This window comes from Tachyglossus aculeatus, chromosome 11, assembly GCF_015852505.1.
Source record: "Tachyglossus aculeatus isolate mTacAcu1 chromosome 11, mTacAcu1.pri, whole genome shotgun sequence".
Classification (NCBI taxonomy): domain Eukaryota; kingdom Metazoa; phylum Chordata; class Mammalia; order Monotremata; family Tachyglossidae; genus Tachyglossus; species Tachyglossus aculeatus.
The window spans coordinates 37,393,484-37,418,539 of NC_052076.1; the positions used below are offsets into that span (position 1 = coordinate 37,393,484).

The 25,056-nt window shown below is 47.6% G+C and overlaps 1 protein-coding gene across 1 annotated transcript in view; it reads left to right on the forward strand.

Moving 5' to 3' along the window:
* LOC119934017 (zinc finger and SCAN domain-containing protein 29-like) overlaps positions 1 to 24,298 on the forward strand; it is a 59,408-nt gene extending 35,110 nt beyond the window's left edge. The window contains exons 9-10 of the mRNA XM_038753362.1: positions 19,689 to 19,695; positions 23,523 to 24,298. Of these exons, the coding sequence (XP_038609290.1) occupies positions 19,689 to 19,695; positions 23,523 to 24,029 (514 nt within the window). The 3' untranslated portion in view covers positions 24,030 to 24,298. The remainder of the gene's footprint in view (positions 1 to 19,688; positions 19,696 to 23,522) is intronic.
* The last annotated feature ends 758 nt before the right edge of the window (positions 24,299 to 25,056 follow it).

The window sequence follows — 25,056 nt, forward strand, 5'->3', positions numbered from 1 at the left end:
TTCATTCATTCGATCGTATTTATTGAGCGCTTCCTGTGTGCGGAGCACTGGACTAAGCGCTTGGGAAGTCCAAGTTAGCAACAGAGACGGTCCTTCCCCAACAACGGGCTCCCAATCTATTCATTCATTAATCGTATTTATTGAGCGCTTACTGTGTGCAGAGCACTATCCTAAGCGCTTGGGAAGTCCAAGTCGGCAATAGATAGAGCCGGTCCTTCTCCAAAACATATTAACAAAATAAATATGTATGTATGTATGAATAAATACGTACAAGTAAAATAAATAGAGTAATAAATATGTACAAACATATATACATAGTGACTTGAATATAAATAGCACACCCCTCTAAATGTTTATCACAACCAAAAATTTGGTAACATTCAATTGTATTTATTGAGAGCCCGCTGTTGGGTAGGGACCGTCTCTATATGTTGCCAACTTATACTTCCCAAGCGTTTTGTACAGTGCTCTGCACACAGTAAGCGCTCAATAAATACGATTGAATGAGTGAATGAATTGAGTGCTTACTGTGTGTGGAGCACTGGACTAAGCTCTTGGGAAGTCCAAGTGGGCAACATCTAGAGATGGTCCCTACCCAACAGCAGGCTCACATTCATTCATTCAATCATATTTATTGAGCGCTCACTGTGTGCAGAGCACTGTACTAAGCGCTTGGGAAGTCCAAGTTGGCAACATCTAGAGACGGTCCCTACCCAACAGCGGGCTCACAGTCTAGAAGGGGGAGACAGATGACTAAACAAAACATTAACAAAATAAAATAAATAGAATAAATATGTACAAGTAAAATAGAGTAATAAATATGTACAAACATATATACATAGTGACTTGAATATGAATAGCACACCCCCTAAATGTTTATCACAACCAAAAATTTGGTAACATTCAATCATATTTATTGAGAGCCCGCTGTTGGGTAGGGACTGTCTCTCTATGTTGCCAACTTGTACTTCCCAAGCGCTTAGTCCGGTGCTCTGCACACAGTAAGTGCTCAATAAATACAATTGAATGAATGAATGAATTAAGCACTTACTGTGTGCAGAGCACTGGACTAAGCGCTTGGGAAGTCCTAGTTGGCAACATCTAGAGACGGTCCCTACCCAACAGCGGGCTCACAGGCTAGAAGGGGGAGACGGACAACAAAACAAAACATATTAACAAAATAAATAGAATAAATATGTACACGTAAAATAGAGTAATAAATATGTACAAGCATATATACATAGTGACTTGAATATAAATAGCACACCCCTCTAAATGTTTATCACAACCAAAAATTTGGTAACATTCAGTCATGTTTAATGAGAGCCTGCTGTTGGGTAGGGTCTGTCTCTATATGTTGCCAACTTGTACTTCCCAAGTGCTTAGTCCAGGGCTCTGCACACAGTAAGTGCTCAATAAATACGATTGAATGAATGAATGAATTGAGTGCTTAATATGTGCAGAGCACTGGACTAGGCGCTTGGGAAGTCCAAGTCGGCAACATATAGAAATGGTCCCTACCCAACATTCATTCAATCAATCGTATTTATTGAGCGCTTACTGTGTGCAGAGCGCCGGACTAAGCGCTTGGGAAGTCCGAGTCGGCAACTTATAGAGATGGTCCCTACCCAACATTCATTCATTCAATCGTATTTATTGAGCGCTTACTGTGTGCAGAGCGCCGGACTAAGCGCTTGGGAAGTCCGAGTCGGCAACTTATAGAGATGGTCCCTACCCAACATTCATTCATTCAATTGTATTTATTGAGCGCTTACTGTGTGCAGAGCGCCGGACTAAGCGCTTGGGAAGTTCAAGTCGTCAACATATGGAGATGGTCCTTACCCAACATTCATTCATTCAATCGTATTTATTGAGCGCTTACTGTGTGCAGAGCGCTGGACTAAGTGCTTGGGAAGTCCAAGTCGGCAACATATTGAGACGGTCCCTACCCAACATTCATTCATTCAATCGTATTTATTGAGCGCTTACTGTGTGCAGAGCACTGGACTAAGCGCTTGGGAAGTCCAAGTCGGCAACTTATGGAGACGGTCCCTACCCAACAGCGGGCTCACATTCATTCATTCATTCATGCATTCATTCAATCGTATTTATTGAGCGCTTACTGTGTGCAGAGCGCCGGACTAAGCGCTTGGGAAGTCCGAGTCGGCAACCGATAGAGACGGTCGCTACCCAACAGCGGGCTCCCGGTCTAGAAGGGGGAGACAGCCGACGGAACAAGACCTGTTAATAAAATAAAGTCCTTTCCTCAGGGACCGGCCGAAGGAGGCAGGGCCTCCGGCGACCATGGCGGCTTCGCAGCTCGGCGCGGCCTTGGGGCCCTGGGTGCGACGGCCGTCCGAGGCGTCGTCCGGGGAGAGGCCGGCCGCCCGGGCCCGGGCCGAGGCCTGCCGCCTTCGCTTCAGGCAGTTCCGCTACCAGGAGTCCTCCGGCCCCCGGGACGCCCTGCAGATTCTCCGGGCCCTGTGCAGCGGCTGGCTGAGGCCCGACCTCCGCACCAAGGAGCAGATCCTGGAGTCGCTGGTGCTGGAGCAGCTCCTGACCGCCCTGCCCGAGGACAGCCGGACCTGGGTGCGAGAGCAGCACCCCCGGAGCGGGGAGGAGGCCGTGACGCTGCTGGAGGCCTGGCACGGGGAGCCCCGGAGACCCAGGCATTGGGTGAGAACGGAAAGAGCCCGGGCTTGGGAAGCACAGCTCGCGGGTTCTAATGCTAAGCGCTTCCTACTGCAACTACTACTACTAATAATGGCATTTATTAAGCGCTTGCTATGTGCAAAGCACTGTTCTAGTGCCCCTACTAGGTGCTAGCCTGTGAGCCCACTGTTGGGTAGGGACTGTCTCAGCTTGTACTTCCCAAGCGCTTAGTCCAGTGCTCTGCACACAGTAAGCGCTCAGTAAATATGATTGATGATGATGATGCAAAGCACTGTTCTAAGCGCTGGGGAGGTTACAAGGTGATCAGGTTGGCCCACGGGGGGCTCACGGTCTTCATGCCCATTTTCCAGAGGGGCCCAGAGAAGTGTGAAGTGACTTGCCCAAAGTCACCCAGCTGACTACTGGCGGAGCCAGGATTTGAACCCATGACCTCTGACTCCAAAACCCAGGCTCTTTCCACTGAGCCCCGCTGCTTCTCCTTACTAAGTGATGACTATGTGCAAAGCACTGTTGTAAGTGCTGCGGAGGTTACAAGGTGATCAGGTTGTCCCACGGGGAGCTCACAGTTTTAATCCCCATTTTATAGATGAGGTCACTGAGGCACAGAGAAGTGACTTGCCCAAAGTCACACAGCTGACAGTTGGCGGAGCCGGGATTTGAACCCGTGACCTCTGACTCCAAAGCCCAGGCTCTTTCCACTGAGCCACTCTGCTTCTCAAAAAGCTGATCATGTTGTCCCACTGGGGGCTCACAGTTTTAACCCCCATTTTACAGATGAGGTCACTGAGGCCCAGAGAAGTGAAGTGACCTACCCAAAGCCACACAGCTGACAGTTGGCGGAGCTGGGATTTGAACCCGTGACCTCTGACTCCAAAGCCCGGGCTCTTTCCACTGAGCCACGCTGCTTCTCAAAAAGCTGATCAGGTTGTCCCACTGGGGGCTCACAGTCTTCATCCCCATTTTACAGATGAGGTCACTGAGGCACAGAGAAGTTAAGTGACCTGCCCAAAGTCACACAGCTGACGATTGGCAGAGCCGGGACTTGAACCCATGATCTCTGACTCCAAAGCCCGGGCTCTTTCCATCGAGTCACGCTGCTTCTCTATGTGCCCAGCACTGTTCTAAGCGCTGGGATAGATACACGGTCATCAGGTTGTCCCACATGGGGCTCACAGTCTTCATCCCCATTTTACAGATGAGGGAGCTGAGGCCCAGAGAAGTGACTTGCCCAAGGCCACGCAGCAGATTTGTTCTGACGATTTGCATTCATTCAGTCGTATTTATTGAGCGCTTACTGTGTGCGGAGCACTGTACTAAGTGCTTGGGAAGTACAAGTCGAACACATATAGAGACGGTCCCTACCCACCAACGGGCTCACAGTCTAGAAGGGGGAGACAGACGACAAAACAAAACACGGAGACAGGTGTCCAAATCGTCAGAACAAATAGAATTAAAACTAAATGCACATCATTAGCAAAATAAATAGAATAGTAAATATGTACAGGTAAAATAAGTAGAGTAATAAATCTGTACAAATATATACAAGTGCTGTGGGGAGGGGAAGGAGGTAGATTTTGACACCCGTCTCCGTGTTTTGTTTTGTTGTCTTACTCCCCCCTTCTAGACTGTGAACCCGTTGTTGGGTAGGGACCGTCTCTAGGTGTTGCCGACTTGTACTTCCCAAGCGCTTAGTACAGTGCCCTGCCCACAGTAAGCGCTCAGTAAATACGATTGAATGAATCCGGGATTAGAACCCATGACCTCTGACTCCCAAGGCCGGGCTCGTGGCTCAGTGGGAAAGAGCCCGGGCTTTGGAGTCTGAAGTCATGGGTTCGAATGCCGGTTCCGCCACACGGCTGCTGTGTGACCTTGGGCAAGTCACTTCACTTCTCGGAGCCTCGGTGACCTCATCTGTAAAATGGGGATGAAGACTGTGAGCCCCCCGTGGGACAACCTGATCACCCTGTATCCCCCCCCAGCGCTTAGAACAGTGCTTTGCACATAGTAAGCGCTTAACAAATGCCATCATTATTATTATTATTATTATTATTATTTCTGCTAAGCCACACTGACACCGCCACTTGTCAGCTGTGTGACTTTGGGCATGTCACTTCACTTCCCTGGGCCTCAGTTCCCCCATCTGGAACATGGGGATGAAGATTGTGAGCCCCTCGTGGGACAAGCTGATCACCTTGTATCCCCCCAGCGCTTAGAACAGTGCTTTGCACATAGTAAGCGCTTAACAAATGCCATCATTATTATTATTATTATTATTTCCACTAAGCCACACTGACACCGCCACCGCCACTTGTCAGCTGTGTGACTTTGGGCATGTCACTTCACTTCCCTGGGCCTCAGTTCCCCCATCTGGAGCATGGGGATGAAGACTGTGAGCCCCCCGTGGGACAACCTGATCACCTTGTATCCCCCCAGCGCTTAGAACAGTGCTTGGCACATAGTAAGCGCTTAACAAATGCCATCATTATCATTATTATTATTATTATTTCCGCTAAGCCACACTGACACCACCACTTGTCAGCTGTGTGACTTTGGGCATGTCACTTCACTTCCCTGGGCCTCAGTTCCCCCATCTGGAGCATGGGGATGAAGACTGTGAGCCCCCCGTGGGACAACCTGATCACCTTGTATCCCCCCAGCGCTTAGAACAGTGCTTGGCACATAGTAAGTGCTTAACAAATACCGTCATTATTATTATCATTATTAGAAGGGGGGGGGAAATCCCGCTCTGTTCCCAGAGGAAGCGACGTGAGATGTGAAGTCATTGAGAGGCCTCGGGGGTTGGGACAACGAAAGGCTGCAAGTCGCTGGCTGCCTCACAGACTTGGCTCGGGCAAATAAAAATAATCATTTGGGGCTCGGTTTCCCCTCAGATGAGGATAGTACAGTGCTCTGCACACAGTAAGCGCTCAATAAATACGATTGATGATAAAAGACCCGGATGATGATCAGCTTCTGACCTGACCTTCCGTTAGGCAGTTCCTCCTGCTGAAAATTATTTTATTTTCATCTCAAATATTTTATTTTCAATAAAAGTAAATGATACCATTCATTAAGCGCTTACTATGGGCAAAGCACTGTTCTAAGCGCTGGAACAGTGCTGAAGCAGGGAGGGGAGCCGTAGCGCTCACAGAGGAGGGTGATGCGATCTGGAAAAGCGTGGGCAGCCTTGGCATTGTGTCGATCAATCGGTCAGATTTATTGGGTGCTGTACTAAGCACCTGGGAGGGTACGACAGAGTTGGTGTCGCGCTGCAGACCCGCGAGGAGCTTAGAGTCTAGAGGGGGAGACCGACGAAGTTGCGTCCGTAAATGCTGTGGGGTTGAGGGTGGGCCGAATTGCCAATGCCCAAAGGCCCTTTTAGCCTCCACTTAGTTTCATGTGGACTTCTGGACTCTTCTAGGAATTTATTTTACTTGTACATATCTATTCTAATTTATTTTGTTACTATGTTTGGTTTTGTTCTCTGTCTCCCCCTTTTAGACTGTGAGCCCACTGTTGGGTAGGGACTGTCTCTAGATGTTGCCAATTTGTACTTCCCAAGCGCTTCGTACAGTGCTCTGCACATAGTAAGCGCTCAATAAATACGATTGATGATGATGATTCACACCCGACCCTAACCCCAGGGGACTGTGGGTGTGCAGAATCCCAGGAATCAGTCAATCAATCAATCGTATTTATTGAGCGCTTACTGTGTGCAGAGCACCGGACTAAGCGCTTGGGAAGTCCAAGTTGGCAACATACAGAGACAGTCCCTACCCAACAGTGGGCTCACAGTCTAAAAGGGGGAGACAGAACAAAACCAAACGTACTAACAAAATAAAATAAATAGAATAGATATGTACAAGTAAAATAAATGAATAAATAGAGTAATAGATATGCACAAACATATACATATATGCAGGTGCTGTGGGGAAATCTGTGGGGAATCTCCTCCCACAGCCCAAATTAGTTGACCACAGAACATTTAGGAGTCAGCTGTACAATATTGCGGGGATTTATTTAAGTTCCTGCAAATTACTGGTGCGACGGGAGGGAATTCACATTGTGGGGGGAAAAAAAAAAGCAGGGGAGCTAGAGATGGACAAAAGTCCAAAGAGTTATTGGCAGGAAGGGCCATATTGTATCGACCATGAAACTTCTTATCTGAAGGCCAGGGTAGAAGGGGATTCGGCGTTAAATGAGAAGGGAATTGGGCTCTGAATGGGTGGCTTCCACCCTGGAAACTGCTTCTGGGCGCGGTTTCCAGCTACCTAGGCCCCCTTGTCAATTGTTGATCGGTGTTAATCATCATCATCATCATCAATCATCTTTATTGAGCGCTTACTGTGTGCAGAGCACCGTACTAAGTGCTTGGGAAGTACAAGTTGGCAACATATAGAGGCAGTCCCTACCCAACAGCGGGCTCACAGTCTAAAAGGGGGAGACAGAGAACAAAACCAAACATACTAACAAAATAAAATAAATAGAATAGATTTGTACAAGTTAAATAAATAGAGTAATAAATCTAAATATGTACAAACATATATACAGGTGCTGTGGGGAAATCTGTGGGAATCTCCTCCCACAGCCCAAATTAGTTGACCACAGAACATTTAGGAGTCAGCTGTACAATATTGCAGGGGTTTTATTTAAGTTCCTGCAAATTACTGGTGCGACGGGAGGGAATTCGCATTTTGGGGGAAAAAAAAAAAGCAGGGGAGCTAGAGATGGACAAAACTCCAAAGGGTTATTGGCAGGAAGGGCCGTTTTGCATCGACCATGAAACTTCTTATCTGAAGGCCAGGGTAGAAGGGGATTCGGCGTTCAATGAGAAGGGAATTGGGCTCTGAATGGGTGGCTTCCACCCTGGAAACTGCTTCTGGGCGCGGTTTCCAGCTACCTAGGCCCCCTTGTCAATTGTTGATCGGTGTCAAGCGCTTAGTACAGTAAGTAAGCGCTCAGTAAATACGATTGATGATGTTAATGAATGCAGCAAGGAGGTTTGGTTGGCTACTGAACTCGTGCACTTGCATCTGCCACTTTTCTCTCTCCCCGAGGAAGAGCAGATGACTCCCACCAACCGTGGCAATAGAGGGTGGTCGCTAGCCACGATGGGTTTCTCACTGGTCCTCTTGCCACTCTTTTTTCCATTCATTTCATTCAGTCGTATTTATTGAGCGCTTATTGTGTGCAGAGCACTGTACTAAGCGCTTGGGAAGTCCAAGGTGGCAACAGAGAGAGACAGTCCCTACCCAACGGTGGGCTCACAGTCTAGAAGGGGCAGACAGAGAGCAAAAAACATATTAACAAAATAAAATAAATGGAATAAATATGTACAATTAAAATAAATAAATCAATAGAGTAATAAATACTACATACAGGTACATATATACAGGTCCCTCAGGAGGCTCACAGTCTTCATCCCCATTTTCCAGATTGATCCAAGGTGGGTGGTAATCCCTCAGTGCCTATTTTAATTTGTACCATTGGGCATCAGCTATACATGTTTATTTCTGCCTGGCTTTTGGCACATTGGTTGTATCCAATAAGTATTACCATTATTTAATAATAATAATAATAATAATAGTGGCAATTGTTAAGCACTTTTTCCAAATTCCCCTGGGCCGACTCTCTCACGCTTGTCCCTGCCATTCAGTAGGAACCTATGACTAGTCTTATTTTATCCCCACACTTTCTGGGGGAGGTTGGGAGGCTCAGGGAGTATTATTCCTGCTTTAAACCTGAATATTCAGGACTAGAATCTCCATCTCCCTCGTCTCTGCTCGGTACTTTTCCCAGTAGACTGGGCTGCTTTTCCTTTGGATGGGAACTGTGACAATTTGACATGAAAAACTACTTTGGAAAATGACTTTTTGCAGTTCAGTATATCATTCCAATCCTTTTTGCTAGAGAAAAATGCAAAAAAAAAAAAAAGAACTGTTTTTCAGATCATGAGAGTGGGACGTGCAGTTTACTAAAACAAAGGGAGCACTGGAAGCAGGTCACTCTGGAAATACATTTACACACAGAACTGACGCCGAAACCAGTTTTGAAGGAATTAAAAGGCATGGTGATTCATTCAGTCGTATTTATTGAGCGCTTACTGTGTGCAGAGCACTGTACTAAGCGCTTAGTGATCAGAAGTACTGTATGTTTCACTGTGAAAGCTATTCAGCTGGTTGAGGATATTACTGGGAAAAGACTTCTGGCTTGAGCACTTTATCTGGGAGAGCAATACCGGGATGATTTAATTTTTTCGTTGTCTCATGCGGTAACTTTTTTTTAGAATGAAAAAAATTGTGTCTGAAATAAGGCCGCCTATTATAAGGCCAAGTCAGTCCTTTCACATAGCCTGAAGTGTAGAGATCTCCCCAGGATAAGTTCTTTTGAGAGCATCATTACAGGAAGAAGTTTGGGTAAATTGAAGCAGCCTGAATACCCATGAATTTGAGAGTGAAAATGAGAAAACTGGAGAAAAATCTAAAAAGAGACTTGGCTGGCAGGACTTCAGAAAAGATGCCATCGGGAGCCTGATTGCCCTCATCATCATCATCATCAATCGTATTTATTGAGCGCTTACTATGTGCAGAGCACTGTACTAAGCGCTTGGGAAGTGCAAATTGGCAACATCTAGAGACAGTCCCTACCCAACAGTGGGCTCCCAGTCTAAAAGGGGGAGACGGAGAACAAAACCAAACAGACTAACAAAATCAAATAAATAGAATAGATATGCCCTGCCTGAACTCGCTCTAAAAAAAGTTCCTGTTTCTACCAGAACAATGCAACAGTAAGGCTGGGTGAGAGCGGATGGTTTAGAATATGTCTCAGAGAGTTGTGCAGTGCGATCTTGAATTCATCATCAATCGTATTTATTGAGCGCTTACTATGTGCAGAGCACTGTACTAAGCGCTTAGTGATCAGAAGTGCTGTATGTTTCACTGTGAAAGCTATTCAGCTGGTTGAGGATATTACTGGGAAAAGACTTCTGGCTTGAGCACTTTATCTGGGAGAGCAATACCGGGATGATTTAATTTTTTCGTTGTCTCGTGTGGTAACTTGAATTCGGAATCAGTTGATGACTCCCCTTCTGATACAGAAGGAGAAGATAATCAAGGAATGCTGAGAAATCAGTAGGAATGCCGGGATGCTGAAAAAAGCATTTGGGGGGTGGGAGAGGTTAGAGCTCCTGTGCTGGCAGACTGTGCCCCTTTCCTGGGTATGTTTTGTGGGAAGGGAAAGGCGCTATCTTCGTCGCTCTTCATCCTCATAATCTATCTCCATTTCTCTTTCAACCCCTTCCCTGCCCCGTGTTGTTTCTGACTCCCCACTCAGCGCTGTTAATCCGTCGATAAGGGGTACGTATCGAGGGTTTACAGTTCGTAGGGCACTGTACTAAATGCTGGGAAGAGTTCAGTATAAATAGGGTCGGTAGTCACGACCTCTACCCACAAGAGACTTCCCACAGTGTAGAGTGAAAGACAGGCGTTAGAATAAATTACAGATAGGGCAGAATATAGAGAAGACGGACAGTTCAATGATTCCTGTATATATGTATATATGTTTGTACGTATTTATTACTCTATTTATTTTACTTGTACATATCTATTCTACTTATTTAATTTTGTTAATATGTTTGGTTTTGTTCTCTGTCTCCCCCTTCTAGACTGTGAGCCCACTGTTGGGTAGGGACCGTCTCTATATGTTGCCAACTTGTACTTCCCAAGCGCTTAGTCCAGCGCTCTGCACACAGTCAGTGCTCAATAAATACGATTGATTGATTGATTGTTGCTGGGTTGGTGATGTGGGTTTTAATGTCTACTAACAAGAACTGATCAGAGTCATGTGAGGGGTCCCTCTGAGGATTCCTGTGCAACCTTTCCCAACATCCTCCCCCCCCGCTCCCTGCTGCCCCATGAATGGGATGAAACTCTGAATTCCCCTTTCCTCCATGTGTTCACGGCGGGCCTTTCCTCTGCTGGGCCTCGCACCGTCCCGGGATTCCGGGCAGTGACGGGGGACGGGGATGATTCGCAGGTCACGGTCCGGGTGCAGGGCCAGGAAATGCTCTCGGAGGAGCTGGCCCCCAGGGGAGTAGACCGGGAGGCGGTGAGATTCCAGCTGAAGGAAGAAGATGCCCGGCCGGAGGGGACGTCCCAGAGGAAGAAGAAGGGGCAGAGTCCGCGTGTGGGACCGTCAGGACTGCAGTACCGCGACCCCCAGCAGCCCTTCCCTCTGCAGGGGACCGGTGAGAAGCAAAATGGCTGGGGGAAAAGCATAGCTCTCTGGGGGTTTGTAGGTGCCAGTAGCCTAGGAGAGTGGGGTTGGAAGGGTTTGGGGAAAATGGTTCGGCCCAGCAAAATTTTTGTCGGCTGCCAAATGTCCCACCCACATTCCTGGCTCCACCTAGTCACTGTAACTTCCATTTACATACTCCGCGTCCACCACTGGCACGGCTTGACTCCATGTAGCTGGCTTTCTCGGTGCTGCGGGGGTGAGAGTCCTGACCCAAATGGCAGCTTGGATCTCCTTCTCTTCCTTCTGTCCCACTGGGCACAGTCTTCCCCCTGCACGGGTCCCTCTCCCAGCCCCTTCCGAGGAGAGCCGTGACGCATCTGGCAGTGGCGGGCTCAGCTCTTGGGAGAGAGGTGCCGACAGCGTGGGAGAGCCGCATCCTTGATGCGTCAGGCCTCAACCTTCCCATGGGTGTGTGCCCCTGGACAGGGAATGGGCACCAATGTTGTGGTAGTCTTCTACTCTGGCATGGCTTTAGCAATCAGGATGATCACTCCCCTGCAAAGCATGTGGCACCTCTGTGAAGAAAGTCGGAGAACGATCATGCTGATGGTTCTTTTCTCCTTCCCTTAGCTCCACCTCCTCCTCCTTCTCCTCAGCTTCCAGCCCCCTTTGACGAAGAAAGCTTCATGGACCAGGACATGCCACCGACACTTCTCACTCCCAGTTGTCAGGTGTGCCGTCAATTCTCCTAAAGCCCCTGGGTCTGAGGACACGTCTTTTCTTTCCTCGTTCCTCTCTCTCATCCGACCGGGTCCATCCTTTAGGGTTATGTGCTTCTCAAGTCACAATGTCATCCCTCTTTCTCTCACCTTAACTTTCCTGACCTAAGCCACGGGTTTCCTTTATCCCACCGGCATGCAGGATTGCCTCTGAGCCACACCCCAGGACGGAGCCACGGGGCCCCGCCTGGGGCAAATGGCACTTTGTGGCTCATCTGTGCCATCAATCTTCCTTAGTTATTAAACGCTTGCTGTGCGCAGAGCACCGTATTAAATGCTTGGGAAAATGCGACAAAGACCCAGTCCCTGTCCTCAGGGAACTTACGGTCTAAGGGAGGAAGACTGATAGATGATGATGATGGCATTTATTAAGCGCTTACTACGTGCCAAGCACTGTTCTAAGCGCTGGGGGACATACAGTCACAATAATAATAATGACGATGGTATTTATTAAGCGCTTATATGTGCCAAGCACTGTTCTAAGCGCTGGGGGGGGGATACAAGGTGATCAGGGTTGTCCCACGTGGGTGTATGCCATAGACACATTTTATGGCGGCTGTTATTAATAATAAAAATAATAATACTTGGAGGAGAATTCTGGTTCTGCCATTTGCCTGCTGTGTAACCTTAGGCAAGTCGCTTAAATTCCCTGCCCCTCAGTTTCCTGATCTTTAAATTGGGAACCCGGTCTCCCTCCTATTTAGAGTGTGAGCCCCACATGTGATGGGGTTGGGTCCAACCTGATTAACTTATATCTTCCCCAGCACTTAGTACCATCCTTGGCACATAGTAAATGCGTAACAAATACCACACTTATAGTAAAAGTATGGAAGATTAAATAGGTAAGTAATTGTACGTTAATAGATCAAGAATTAGCATAAGTGTTACTGTTAGCAACCATAAGTGTTGAGAGCAGTTGGGTGGGTGTTACCTGAGAAGATGGGTGTTCAGGGGAGCTGAGGTCTAGCGGAATGAAGGAAATTCAGTCGTCAGTCGTGTTATTTATTGAGCACCCGCTGAGTGTAGGACACCGTTTGAAGTGCGTACAGAAGTTAAAGACACAGTCCCTGCCCTAAAGGGGCTCACAATCCAATGGGGGAGACAGGCAAAGTTGAGGAATTTACAGAGTGCTAGCAGGAGAAAGAATGATAGATTAAATGTGGGGCGTTAAAAGGCGGCGGTGAGTCAGTGACAATGCTGAAGTCGCACCTCCAGGGAGGTTGATGGGAAAGTCAAGAGGAAGAGTGGGTTCGAGAAAGCAGATGCGGAGTTCTAGCAGGACGTCCACATGGAGATGTCTTGACGGTACGAGGAAATGCAGGATTACAAAGAAGATGAGAAGTCAGGGCTAGCAATCTAGATTTAGGAGTCACTCACATAGGGGTGGTATCTGAAGAAAGTGGAGCTGTTGTGTTCGCTGAGAGAGTGACTATAAACTGAGAAAAGTGAGGGAGTTAAGGGGTGAGAGGCGGAGGGAAAGCAAGCGAAAGAGACCGAGGAGGAGTGGCTAGAGCAACAGGAGGAGAACCGGGAGAGAACCAGATCAGCAAAAACCAAGGTTGAGGAGCATTTCCAGGGACAACCAAGATGTTAAGGAGGATTAGAGCAAGCTAGAGCCCATTAGATTTGATAAGAAAGACCTTGGGCAGTAGAGCAAAGTTAGCAGAAGCCTGATTGCCGAAGGTCAAGAAAGACATTGGAGGGAGGAAGGGAAGGCGGTGGTTGTACACAGTGCAGACTAGGAGTTTGGAGAGGAACAGGAGATGGAGCGTTAGCTGGAAGAGGCAGAAAGATTCAAAGAAGGTCGTTTTAGCAAAAGGGAGATCTGAAATGTTTGGAGACAGAGGAGAAGTAGCCATCTAAGAGCGAGTGGTTGAAAATGGCATTTAGGGAAGGAAGAAGCGGGCACAGATTTTTTGAGAAGGTGAAAGGGGTTGGTTGGGGTCAGAGGCACAGATAGAGGGGCTAGATTTTGGAAAACAAATAGGTCTGAGACCCAGTTAAGTCTGAGAGAACGGCCGGAGGGATAGAAGGGAGTTGGGGAGGTAAAGGAGTCCTTTGTGGGTGCACAAACCTAATGATTTCCACGTTATCACCAAAGGTGTTGGTGAGGTTATTGGAATGGGAGATAGGGACACTGGCTGCCTCAGGAATCTGGAATATTTTGGGGGACAGTGGGAATCCTTGAGAGAGGAAAAGTAATCTTGCTGAATATTCATTCCAGAAGTCATTATCATTGAAGGATCCGGGTTTGTCCTTCTCGGAGGAAGACTGGGAGCACCGAGACCCTGCCCAGGGGGCCAGAAACAGAGACATCAAGCGGGAAAATTGTGGAGGCCGGGTTTCAGTGGGTAAGGATTCCTCTCCCCCTCCAGGAGCTTCTGAAGTCCTCAGTCCCCGAGGAAAACCAGTGCGAGATTTTCTTCTCCCACATCTCTTGCCACAAAAGATCGTTCAAAATCCCACCACTGTAGACAACACCCCCACCCTGGCCTTCCAAGGGAAGAGCCATGGATAGTGGGCCAGGTGTACAAAGACAGGATGATCCTAGACCCTATTCTGGAAGATATCTCTGACAGAGGTCCTTATGGATCTCCTTCTGCCCAAGCACCATCTCACTGCCCAGTACCTTTGTGATCGAGTTCACATCTCCTTCCATGAGTCCTTTCCCTCTTCTCCATTTTATTGGATCTTCCCAGAAGGTCTCCCTGTAACGCTTTCCTCCTGATCCTACTTGCATCTGGTAGTTAAGGGTGCGGGCACCGAGTTCAAGGGAGATCCTGTTGCCGACATGTCTCCTGTTTGCTTCCCCATAAGGAGAGTTTCCAGTCCCTAATTCCAGTGTGATCTCCGTGCGGGAGCGAAGGGAAGACCCGTGGATCCCGGATCTCCAGGACTTCCAGGGACCGGAGCTCCTAAACTGCTCCAGAGCAGGTGAGGAGCGAGCGCAAGCTGAGAGGATCCCAGCAAGGAGGGAACGGAAAAACGGGAGCTGCCAGGAGGGAAGGAGATTTGCAGGTGTGAACTGGGGTTACGAGGAAACCCAAACCTTCCTGAAGATCCTCCGCAAGACCCGGTTTTATGAGAAACTCCGAACCTTTCCACGAGACAGCCAAGTGTACGTGTCCGTGGCTGAACAACTGCGGGACTGTGGCTTCCTCCGTTCGCCGGAGCAGTGCCGGACCAAGTTCAAAGGCCTCCGGGCCAGCTACCGCAAAGTGCGGAACGGCCACGCGTCCGATTCCTGCGCCTTCTATGAAGAGATGGATGCCTTGCTGAACCCTGAAGCCGCCGTGCCCGCCCCGGGAAGTCTGGCCGTGGCACCTCCCCGGGGGCAAAGAGGGGCTGAGGCCGTCGGGCAGGGAAACAGAGGCTGGGAGCAGATAAAGGCCGAAGAAGAGGTCGAGTTGGACGATTCTGACGGAAATGAAACGGGAGGCGAACAGCTTTATCAGGAGTCCAGGAGCCCCAGCCCTCCAACGCTATCCCCAAACCGCCCTGGTAAGGATTTCTTTCTTTTTTTTCCCCGGAACTTTAGCATAAAATGGAAACAGAAAATCCAACGGAAGGAGTAATGGTAAGGGTATGTGCTGAGAGGTAGCTGAGTTCAGTGCACTGAGAACTTGGGGAAAGTACAGAAAAAATGCAAAAAGGAGTCCCCGGCTCCCAAGGAGCTTACTCTCTAATGGATGTAGGTGTGGAGCTTACCCTCTTACCCTCTAATGGGTGTAGGTGTGGGATAGGAGACAGGAGATCGGGATTGTATTCGATCTCTGCCACGTACAGAGACATTACAGGTGCCCAGCGAGAGACGGTGAACTGTGTAAAGAAAGGAAGAAATTGAACTGGGAGAAAGGACCACCAACGGGGTATATGAGAGGGCAGGAGGGGAAGCCCTGACTAGGTAGACGTAGCAGAAGAGTTAAAAAGCAAATTGAGATGTAATGGGGTGGGGACGTGAGGGGGCCATAGGAGAAGAGGAACTGCTGAGGTGAAAGGGGCCGAGGAATTAGGAATCATCATCATCACCAGTGGTATTTGAGTGCTTACTGCGTGTAGAGCACTGTACTAAGCACTTGGGAAAGTACAGTACAACAGAGTTCATAGACACGTTCCCTGCCCACACTGAGCTTACAGTCTAAAGGGGGGAAACAGGCATTAACTCCATCCCCCCGATCTTACCTCCTTCCCTTCCCCACTGCACCTGTGTATATGTATATATGTTTGTGCATATTTGCTACTCTATTTATTTTGCTTGTCCATATCTATTCTATTTATTTTATTTTGTTAGTATGTTTGGTTTTGTTCTCTGTCTCCCCCTTTTAGACTGTGAGCCCACTGTTGAGTAGGGACTGTCTCTATATGTTGCCAACTTGTACTTCCCAAGCGCTTAGTCCAGTGCTCTGCACACAGTAAGCGCTCAATAAATACGATTGATGATGATGATGATGAATAAATCACTTATTGGAACTTGAAGATATGAATCTAAGTGCTGTGGGGTTGAGGGTGGGGCAGATATTTATTTATTTATTTACTTTACTTGTACATAGCTATTCTAGTTATTTGATTTTGTTAGTATGTTTGGTTTTGTTCTCTGTCTCCCCCTTTCAGACTGTGAGCCCACTGTTGGGTAGGGACTGTCTCTAGATGTTGCCAACTTGTACTTCCCAAGCGCTTAGTACGGTGCTCTGCACACAGTAAGTGCTCAATAAATACGATTGATGATGATGATGATGATGATAAATAAATCACTTATTGGAACTTGAAGATATGAATCTAAGTGCTGTGGGGTTGAGGGTGGGGCAGATATTTATTTATTTATTTATTTATTATTTATTTATTTTACTTGTACATAGCTATTCTATTTATTTTATTTTGTTAGTATGTTTGGTTTTGTTCTCTGTCTCCCCCTTCTAGACTGTGAGCCCACTGTTGGGTAGGGACTGTCTCTAGATGTTGCCAACTTGTACTTCCCAAGCGCTTAGTCCAGTGCTCTGCACACAGTAAGCGCTCAATAAATACGATTGACGATGATGATGATGATGAATAAATCACTTATTGGAACTTGAAGATATGAATCTAAGTGCTGTGGGGTTGAGGGTGGGGCAGATATCAAATTCCCAGAGGTCACAGTTCATTCAGTCGTATTTATTGAGCGCTTACTGTGTGCAGAGCACTGGACTAAGCGCTTGGGAAGGCCAGGTCGGCAACAGAGAGAGATGGTCCCTACCCAACAACAGGCTCACGGTGTGGAAGGGGGAGACGGGCGACAAAACACGGAGACAGGCGCAAGTTGCAAGTGCGTACATAGGTGACGCAGAAGAGGGAGGGAGCCGGGGAAAAGAGGGCTGACTCGGAGAATCAATCAATCAATCAATCAATCAATCGTATTTATTGAGCGCTTACTATGTGCAGAGCACTGTACTAAGCGCTTGGGAAGTACAAATTGGCAACACATAGAGACAGTCCCTACCCAACAGTGGGCTCACAGTCTAAAAGGGGGAGACAGAGAACAGAACCAAACATACCAACAAAATAAAATAAATAGGATAGAAATGTGGGGAAATGTGGGGAGAAGACACTGACTCTCCCTTGGTGGCAGGTGTGCACTGGAGTTATGAGGAAACCAAGACCCTCCTCACCATTCTCATCGAGTCCCAGGTGTTGGAAACAGGGCGGCCCAGTCAGCGGAGCGGCCAGGTGTACGGGCCCGTGGCGGAGCGCCTGCGGAAACGCGGATTCCTCCGCACCCCGGAGCAGTGTCGGACCAAGTTCAAGGGTCTCCAGGCCAGCTACCGCAAAGTAAGGCGAGGCCGGGTGCCAGACACGTGTCTCTTCTACGAGGAGATGGACGTCCTGATGAGGGCCCAGGCTGCTGCCCGCCCCACTGATGTCCTAGGGGCTTGGCCCAGAGAGGTGGGGGGTCCTGCTGGGGCTCCAGAACAGCGGGGCCGGGGCTACGGAGGATTTGCAGAAGCGGCTGGGGCAGAGGACTTCGCCGCTGACGGCGTGGAGGTCAAGAAGTTGTTAACTCAGAGACCCGGCAACCACAGTGCCCCAACTCTGTCCCCAAGCCACACTGGTAAGGGTTTTTCTCTTCTAGGATCTAACCTTGTGAAGTCAATCAATCAGTCGTATTTATTGAGCGCTTACTGTGTGCAGAGCACTTGACTAAGTGCTTGGGAATCAATCAATCGGATTTATTGAGCGCCTACTGGGTGCAGAGCACTGGACTAAGTGCTTGGGAATCAATCAATCAATCGTATTTATTGAGTGGTTAAGCACTGGACTCAGTGCTTGGGAATCAATCAATCAGTCATTTATTGAGTGCTTACTGTGTGCAGAGCACCGGACTAAGCGCTTGGGAAGCCCAAGTTGGCAACATCTAGAGACGGTCCCTACCCGACAGAGGGTGAACAGTCTAAAAGGGGGAGACAGAGAACAAAACCAAACATACTAACAAAATAAAAATAGAATAGATATGTACAAGTAAAATAAATAGAGTAATAAATATGTACAAACATGTGAAATCAATCAATCTATCATATTTATTGAGCGCTTACTGTGTGCAGAGCACTGGACTAAGCGCTTGGGAAGTCCAAGTTGGCAGCATCTAGAGACAGTCACTACCCAACAGAGGGTGAACAATCTAAAAAGGGGAGACATACAACAAAACCAAACATACTAACAAAATAAAATAAATAGATATGTACAAGTAAAATAAATAGAGTAATAAATATGTACAAACATGTGAAATCAATCAATCTATCATATTGAGCGCTTACTGTGTGCAGAGCACCGGACTAAGCGCTTGGGAAGCCCAAGTTGGCAGCATCTAGAGACAGTCCCTACCCAACAGTGGGCTCACAGTCTAAAAGGGGGAGACAGAGAACAAAACCAAACATACTAACAAAATAAAATAAATAGAATAGATATGTACAAGTAAAATAAATAGAGTAATAAATATGTACAAACATGTGAAATCAATCAGTCATATTGAGCGCTTACTGTGTGCAGAGCACTGTACTAAGCGCTTGGGAAGTACAAATTGGCAACATATAGAGACAGTCCCTACCCAACAGTGGGCTCACAGTCTAAAAGGGGGAGACAGAGAACAAAACCAAACATACTAACAAAATAAAATAAATAGAATAGATATGTACAAGTAAAATAAATAAATAAATAGAGTAATAAATATGTACAAACATGTGAAATCAATCAATCAATCTATCATATTTATTGAGCATTTACTGTGTGCAGAGCACTGTACTAAGCTCTTGGGAAGTACTAGTTGGCAACATATAGACAGGAAGCAAAGCACTGGCTTGGGAGTCAGGAGACCCTGGTCTGGCCCAGACTGTGCTTCCAACTCTCAGTCAGTCGATCTTCTGTAATAATAATAATAATAATGGCATTTGTTAAGCGCTTACTACGTGCAAAGCACTGTTCTAAGCACTGGGAGGGATACAGGGTGATCAGGTTGTCCTACGTGGGGCTCAGTCTTAATCCCCGTTTTACAGATGAGGTAACTGAGGCCCAGAGAAGTTAAGTGACGCGCCCAGGGTCACACAGCTGACCATTGGCGGAGCTGGGATTTGAACCCATGACCTCTGATTCCCAAGCCCGGGCTCTTTCCACTGAGCCACGCTGCTTCTCTGTATCGAGCACTTACTGTGTGCAGACCACTGTAGGCCGAAAGTCACTGAGCCTCAGTTTCCCCGTATCATGCTCACCCTTCCCAGGACCGTCTGAGGCTCAGATTCTTCACAGTGTCAATATGCAGGATACGATGACGTTCAAACAACTGCCAGTTATCCAAGGGTTAGATTTGAACCCTCTAAACAGCATCTCTTGCCCCACCTTGGACAGTTCCCCTCTCCTCCCCTTGTTCCTGGAAAACAAAGGATCGGAATTCCTTGTTATCCAAGAGTTTTTATGGAGCATCTGTCACGTGGAAGGTGCAGCGTTGACTGCCAGGCAGGATTAGCTGAGCTCAGAAAGTTGCTATATAACCCTACTTCCTTACGGAGGTTTTCCCATTCCCAGTCTGTGATCTCCAAATAAGCGAGAGCCCAGGCAGACCCCAGAAATAAATCAATCCATAGTATTTGAGACTGTGAGCCCACTGTTGGGTAGGGACTGTCTCTATATGTTGCCATCTTGTACTTCCCAAGCGCTTAGTACAGTGCTCTGCACACAGTAAGCGCTCAATAAATACGATTGATTGATTGATTTGAGCCACTTCTATAATAATAATAATAATAATGATGGTACTTGTTAAGCACTTACTATGTGCAAAGCACTGTTCTAAGCGCTGGGGGGATACAAAGTGATCATGTCAAGCATGTCGTCTGAATATACTGAAAGGAAGGATCAGATCCCCTATAATAATAATAAAATAATGGCATTTATTAAGCGCTTACTATGTGCAAAGCACTGTTCTAAGCGCTGGGGAGGTTACAAGGTGATCAGGTTGTCCCACTTGGGGCTCACAGTCTTAATCCCCATTTGACAGATGAGGGAACTGAGGCACAGAGAAGTTAAGTGACTTGTCCAAAGTCACACAGCTGACCATTGGCGGAGCCAGGATTTGAACCCACGACCACTGATTCCAAAGCCCGGGCTCTTTCCACTGAGCCACGCTGCTTCTCGCGCAAAGCACTGTACTAAGCAATTTAGAGAGTGCAGTACAGCAGAATGAAGACACATTCCCTTCCCATAATGAGCTTACAGGCTAGAGAAGCAGCGTGGCTCAGTGGGAAGAGCCCGGGCTTTGGAGTCAGAGGTCATGGGTTCAAATCCCCGCTCTGCCGCTTGTCAGCTGTGTGACTTTGGGCAAGTCACTTCACTTCTCTGTGCCTCAGTTCCCTCATCTGTAAAATGGGGATTAAAACTTTGAGCCCCCCCGTGGGACCACCTGATCACCTTGTAACCTCCCCAGCACTTAGAACAGTGCTTTGCACATAGTAAGCGCTTAACAAGTACCATTATTATTATTATTATAGAAGTGACTTTTAGACTGTGAGCCCACTGTTGGGTAGGGACTGTCTCTATATGTTGCCAACTTGTACTTCCCAAGCGCTTAGTACAGTGCTTTGCACATAGTAAGCGCTTAATAAATGCCATTATTATTATTATTAGAGGGGATCTGATCCTTCCTTTCAGTATATTCAGACGACATGCTTGTATTCTAAAATATACGTCCTATTCATTCATTCAATCGTATTTGTTGAGCGCTTACTGTGTGCAGAGCACTGGACTAAGCGCTTGGGAAGTACAGGTCGGCAACATATAGAGACGGTCCCTACCCACCAACGGGCTCACAGTCTAGAAGGGGGAGACGGACAACAAAACAAAACATGGAGACAGGTGTCAACATCGTCAGAACAAACAGAATTAGAGCTCTATGCACATCATTAACAAAATAAATAGAATAGTAAATATTCATTCAGTCGTATTTATTGAGCGCTTACTGTGTGCAGAGCACTGGACTAAGCGCTTGGGAAGGACAAGTCGGCGACATCTAGAGATGGTCCCTACCCACCAACGGGCTCACAGTCTAGAAGGGGGAGATGGACAACAAAACAAAACATGGAGACACAGGTGTCAACATCGTCAGAACAAACAGAATTAGAACTATATGCACATTATTAACAAAATAAATAGAATAGTAAATATTCATTCAATCGTATTTATTGAGCGCTTACTGTGTGCAGAGCACTGGACTAAGCGCTTGGGAAGGACAAGTCGGCGACATCTAGAGACGGTCCCTACCCAACAACGGGCTCACAGTCTAGAAGGGGGAGACGGACGACAAAACAAAACGAGACAGGTGTCAACATCGTCAATCAATCAATCAATCAATCGTATTTATTGAGTGCTTACTATGTGCAGAGCACTGTACTAAGCGCTTGGGAAGTACAAATTGGCAACACATAGAGACAGTCCCTACCCAACAGCGGGCTCACAGTCTAAAAGGGGGAGACAGAGAACAGAACCAAACATACCAACAAAATAAAATAAATAGGATAGAAATGTACAAGTAAAATAAATAAATAAATAAATAAATAGAGTAATAAATATGTACAACCATATATACATATATACAGGTGCTGTGGGGAAGGGAAGGAGGTAAGATGGGGGGATGGAGAGGGGGGCGAGGGGGAGAGGAAGGAAGGGGCTCAGTCTGGGAAGGCCTCCTGGAGGAGGTGGGCTCTCAGCAGGGCCTTGAAGGGAGGAAGAGAGCTAGCTTGGCGGAGGGGCAGAACAAATAGAATTTGTCTATTCTATGAATAGAACAAATTTGTCAGAACAAATAGAATTAGAGCTCTATGCACATCATTAACAAAATAAATAGAATAGTAAATATGTACAAGAAAAGTAAATAGGGTAATAAATCTGTACAAATATATACAAGTGCAGGCCCGGGGGGATGGGGAGGAGGGGAGGAAAGGAGAGGAGGAGAGGGGCTCAGTCCGGGAAGGCCTCCTGGAGGCCTGTAAATGTGACATTTGAAAAGCATTTTCAAATCTTCCACCTGAAAAGCAGTTACAATGGGCGTGCGCCCAAGTGGGTGAGAGTTTCCATCTTCGTGTTTCTGAATATCTCTAAAATTCGAAATGATGATGATGATGATGGCATTTATTAAGCGCTTACTATGTGCCAAGCACTGTTTTAAGCACTGGGGGACATACAATCACAATAATAATAATGACAGTGGTATTTATTAAGCGCTTATCATCATCATCATCATCAATTGTATTTATTGAGCGCTTACTATGTGCAGAGCACTGTACTAAGCGCTTGGGAAGTACAAGTTGGGAACATATAGAGACAGTCCCTACCCATTATATGTGCCAAGCACTGTTCTAAGCGCTGGGGAGGTTACAAGGTGATCAGGGTTTCCCACGTGGGGCTCGCAATCTTCATCCCCATTTTCCAGATGAGGGAACTGAGGCCCAAATAACAATAATAATAATAATGGTGGCATTTATTAAGCACTTACTATGTGCCAAGCACTGTTCTAAGCACTGGGGGACATACAATCATAATAATAATAATAATAATAATGATGGCATTTGTTAAGCACCTACCATGTGCCAAGAACTGCTCGAAGCGCTGGGGAGGTTACAAGGTGATCAGGGTTTCCCACGTGGGGCTCACAGTCTTCATCCCCATTTTCCAGATGAGGGAACTGAGGCCCAAATGACAATAATAATAATAATGGTGGCATTTATTAAGCACTTACTATGTGCCAAGCACTGTTCTAAGCGCTGGGGGACATACAGTCATAATAATAATAATAATGATGGCATTTGTTAAGCGCCTGCCATGTGCCAAGAACTGTTCGAAGCGCTGGGGAGGTTACAAGGTGATCAGGGTTTCCCACGTGGGGCTCACAGTCTTCATCCCCATTTTCCAGATGAGGGAACTAACTCCTTTTAAGAACCATCCTCTTCCCTCGTCTTTCCGTCCATTGCAGGAAACGAGTGACTGCTACATTTTCCGTTTCTTATTTCAGGTTTGGACGTAGGGAATGAGAAAAACTCCCAACGGAAGATTCCCGAGAATCTGGAACTGCTTAGGATGATGTCCGGAAGCTCCGAATGGGACGGGCCCCGCTGTCCTAATCAGGAAAAAGGGCCCGAGGGAGAACATAGAGCGGGAGCACAGTGCGGGGAAAGTGCGGGGCAGAGACTGAAAGAAATGGCTGCTCGGGAGAAGGACGTGGGAAAAGTTAAAGGTCGCCAGAGGCGCGGCACGGAAGTGAAAAGCCTCGCTCCCGATTCCCACCCCATCCCTCGTCGGCCTCATCCCCAGCCCGAGGCCCCCCACAAGTGCAGCGAATGTGGGAAATGCTTCAGTGGCGGGGCCCGTCTCATGAGGCACTGGAGGATCCACACGGGCGAGAAGCCCTACAAATGCCTCGACTGCGGCAAGTGCTTCAGCAACAGCTCCAACGTCGTCGCCCACCGCCGCATCCACACGGGAGAGAAGCCCTACAAGTGCGCGGAGTGCGGGAAGTGCTTCAACCAGAGCTCCAGCCTCGTCGTGCACCAGAGGACCCACACGGGAGAGAAGCCCTACAAGTGCGAGGAGTGCGGGAAGCGGTTCAACAACAGCTCCTACTTCTGTGCCCATCAGCGGATCCACACCGGAGAGAAGCCCTACCGCTGCGGGGAGTGTGGGAAAAGCTTTAATAACAGCTCCCACTTCAGCGCCCACCACCGAACCCACACAGGAGAGAAGCCCTACGAGTGTCCTCAGTGTGGGAAGAGGTTCAGCAAGCGGTCCACGCTTACCAAACACGGGAGAGTGCACGTGAAACAAAAGGCCCCGTAGCAGCCTAAATCGAATCGATTCACCAGAAACGTGGAGGGGGCAGAACTCGCACCCTGTACCGCCTCGATTAGCCGTCCGATTTAGAAGCCGGACTCCGGAGGTGTCCCTCTCTGGCCTGTCCGGCCCCTTCTCCTGTTGAAGCGGAAAGACGACGCGCCCTTTGACTCACTGAACCTATCCAGGCCTCGCTTTCCTCCACTCCCTCCTCAGTAAACTAAGATGGCTCAAAAGTTGGCGTATTTTCAAACAGAAGGAAATTACTGAGGCATTTTCGCTTTGTGTCCCTGGTTTTTTAATAGCTACCCTACCCATCCCATCTTGGCCAACTACCTTAGGATCAATTGATGAAATGTACTTAGCACTTACTGAGTACGGAGCACTGTACTAAGGGCTTGGGAGCGTACAATATAACAGAATTGGTAGACACGTTCCCTACTGTGGCTCAGTGGAAAGAGCCCGGGCTTTGGAGTCAGAGGTCATGGGTTCAAATCCCAGCTCCGCCAATTGTCAGCTGGGTGACTTTGGGCCAGTCACTTGACTTCTCTGGGCCCCAGTTATCTGGAAAATGGGGATGAAGACTGTGAGCCCCCGGTGGGACAGCCTCATCACCTTGTAACCTCCCCAGCGCTTAGAACGGTGTTTTGCACATAGTAAGCGCTCAACAGATACCAACATTATTATTATTATTGTCAGCTGTGTGACTTTGGGCAAGTCACTTGACTTCTCTGGGCCCCAGTTATCTCATCTGGAAAATGGGGATGAAGACTGTGAGTCCCCGGTGGGACAGCCTCATCACCTTGTAACCTCCCCAGCGCATAGAACGGTGTTTTGCACATAATAAGCGCTCAACAAATACCAACATTATTATTATAATTGTCAGCTGTGTGACTTTGGGCAAGTCACTTCACTTCTCTGGGCCCCAGTTATCTCATCTGGAAAATGGGGATGAAGACTGCGAGCCCCCCCGTGGGACAACCTGATCACCTTGTAACCTCCCCAGGGCTTAGAACAGTGCTTTGCACATAGT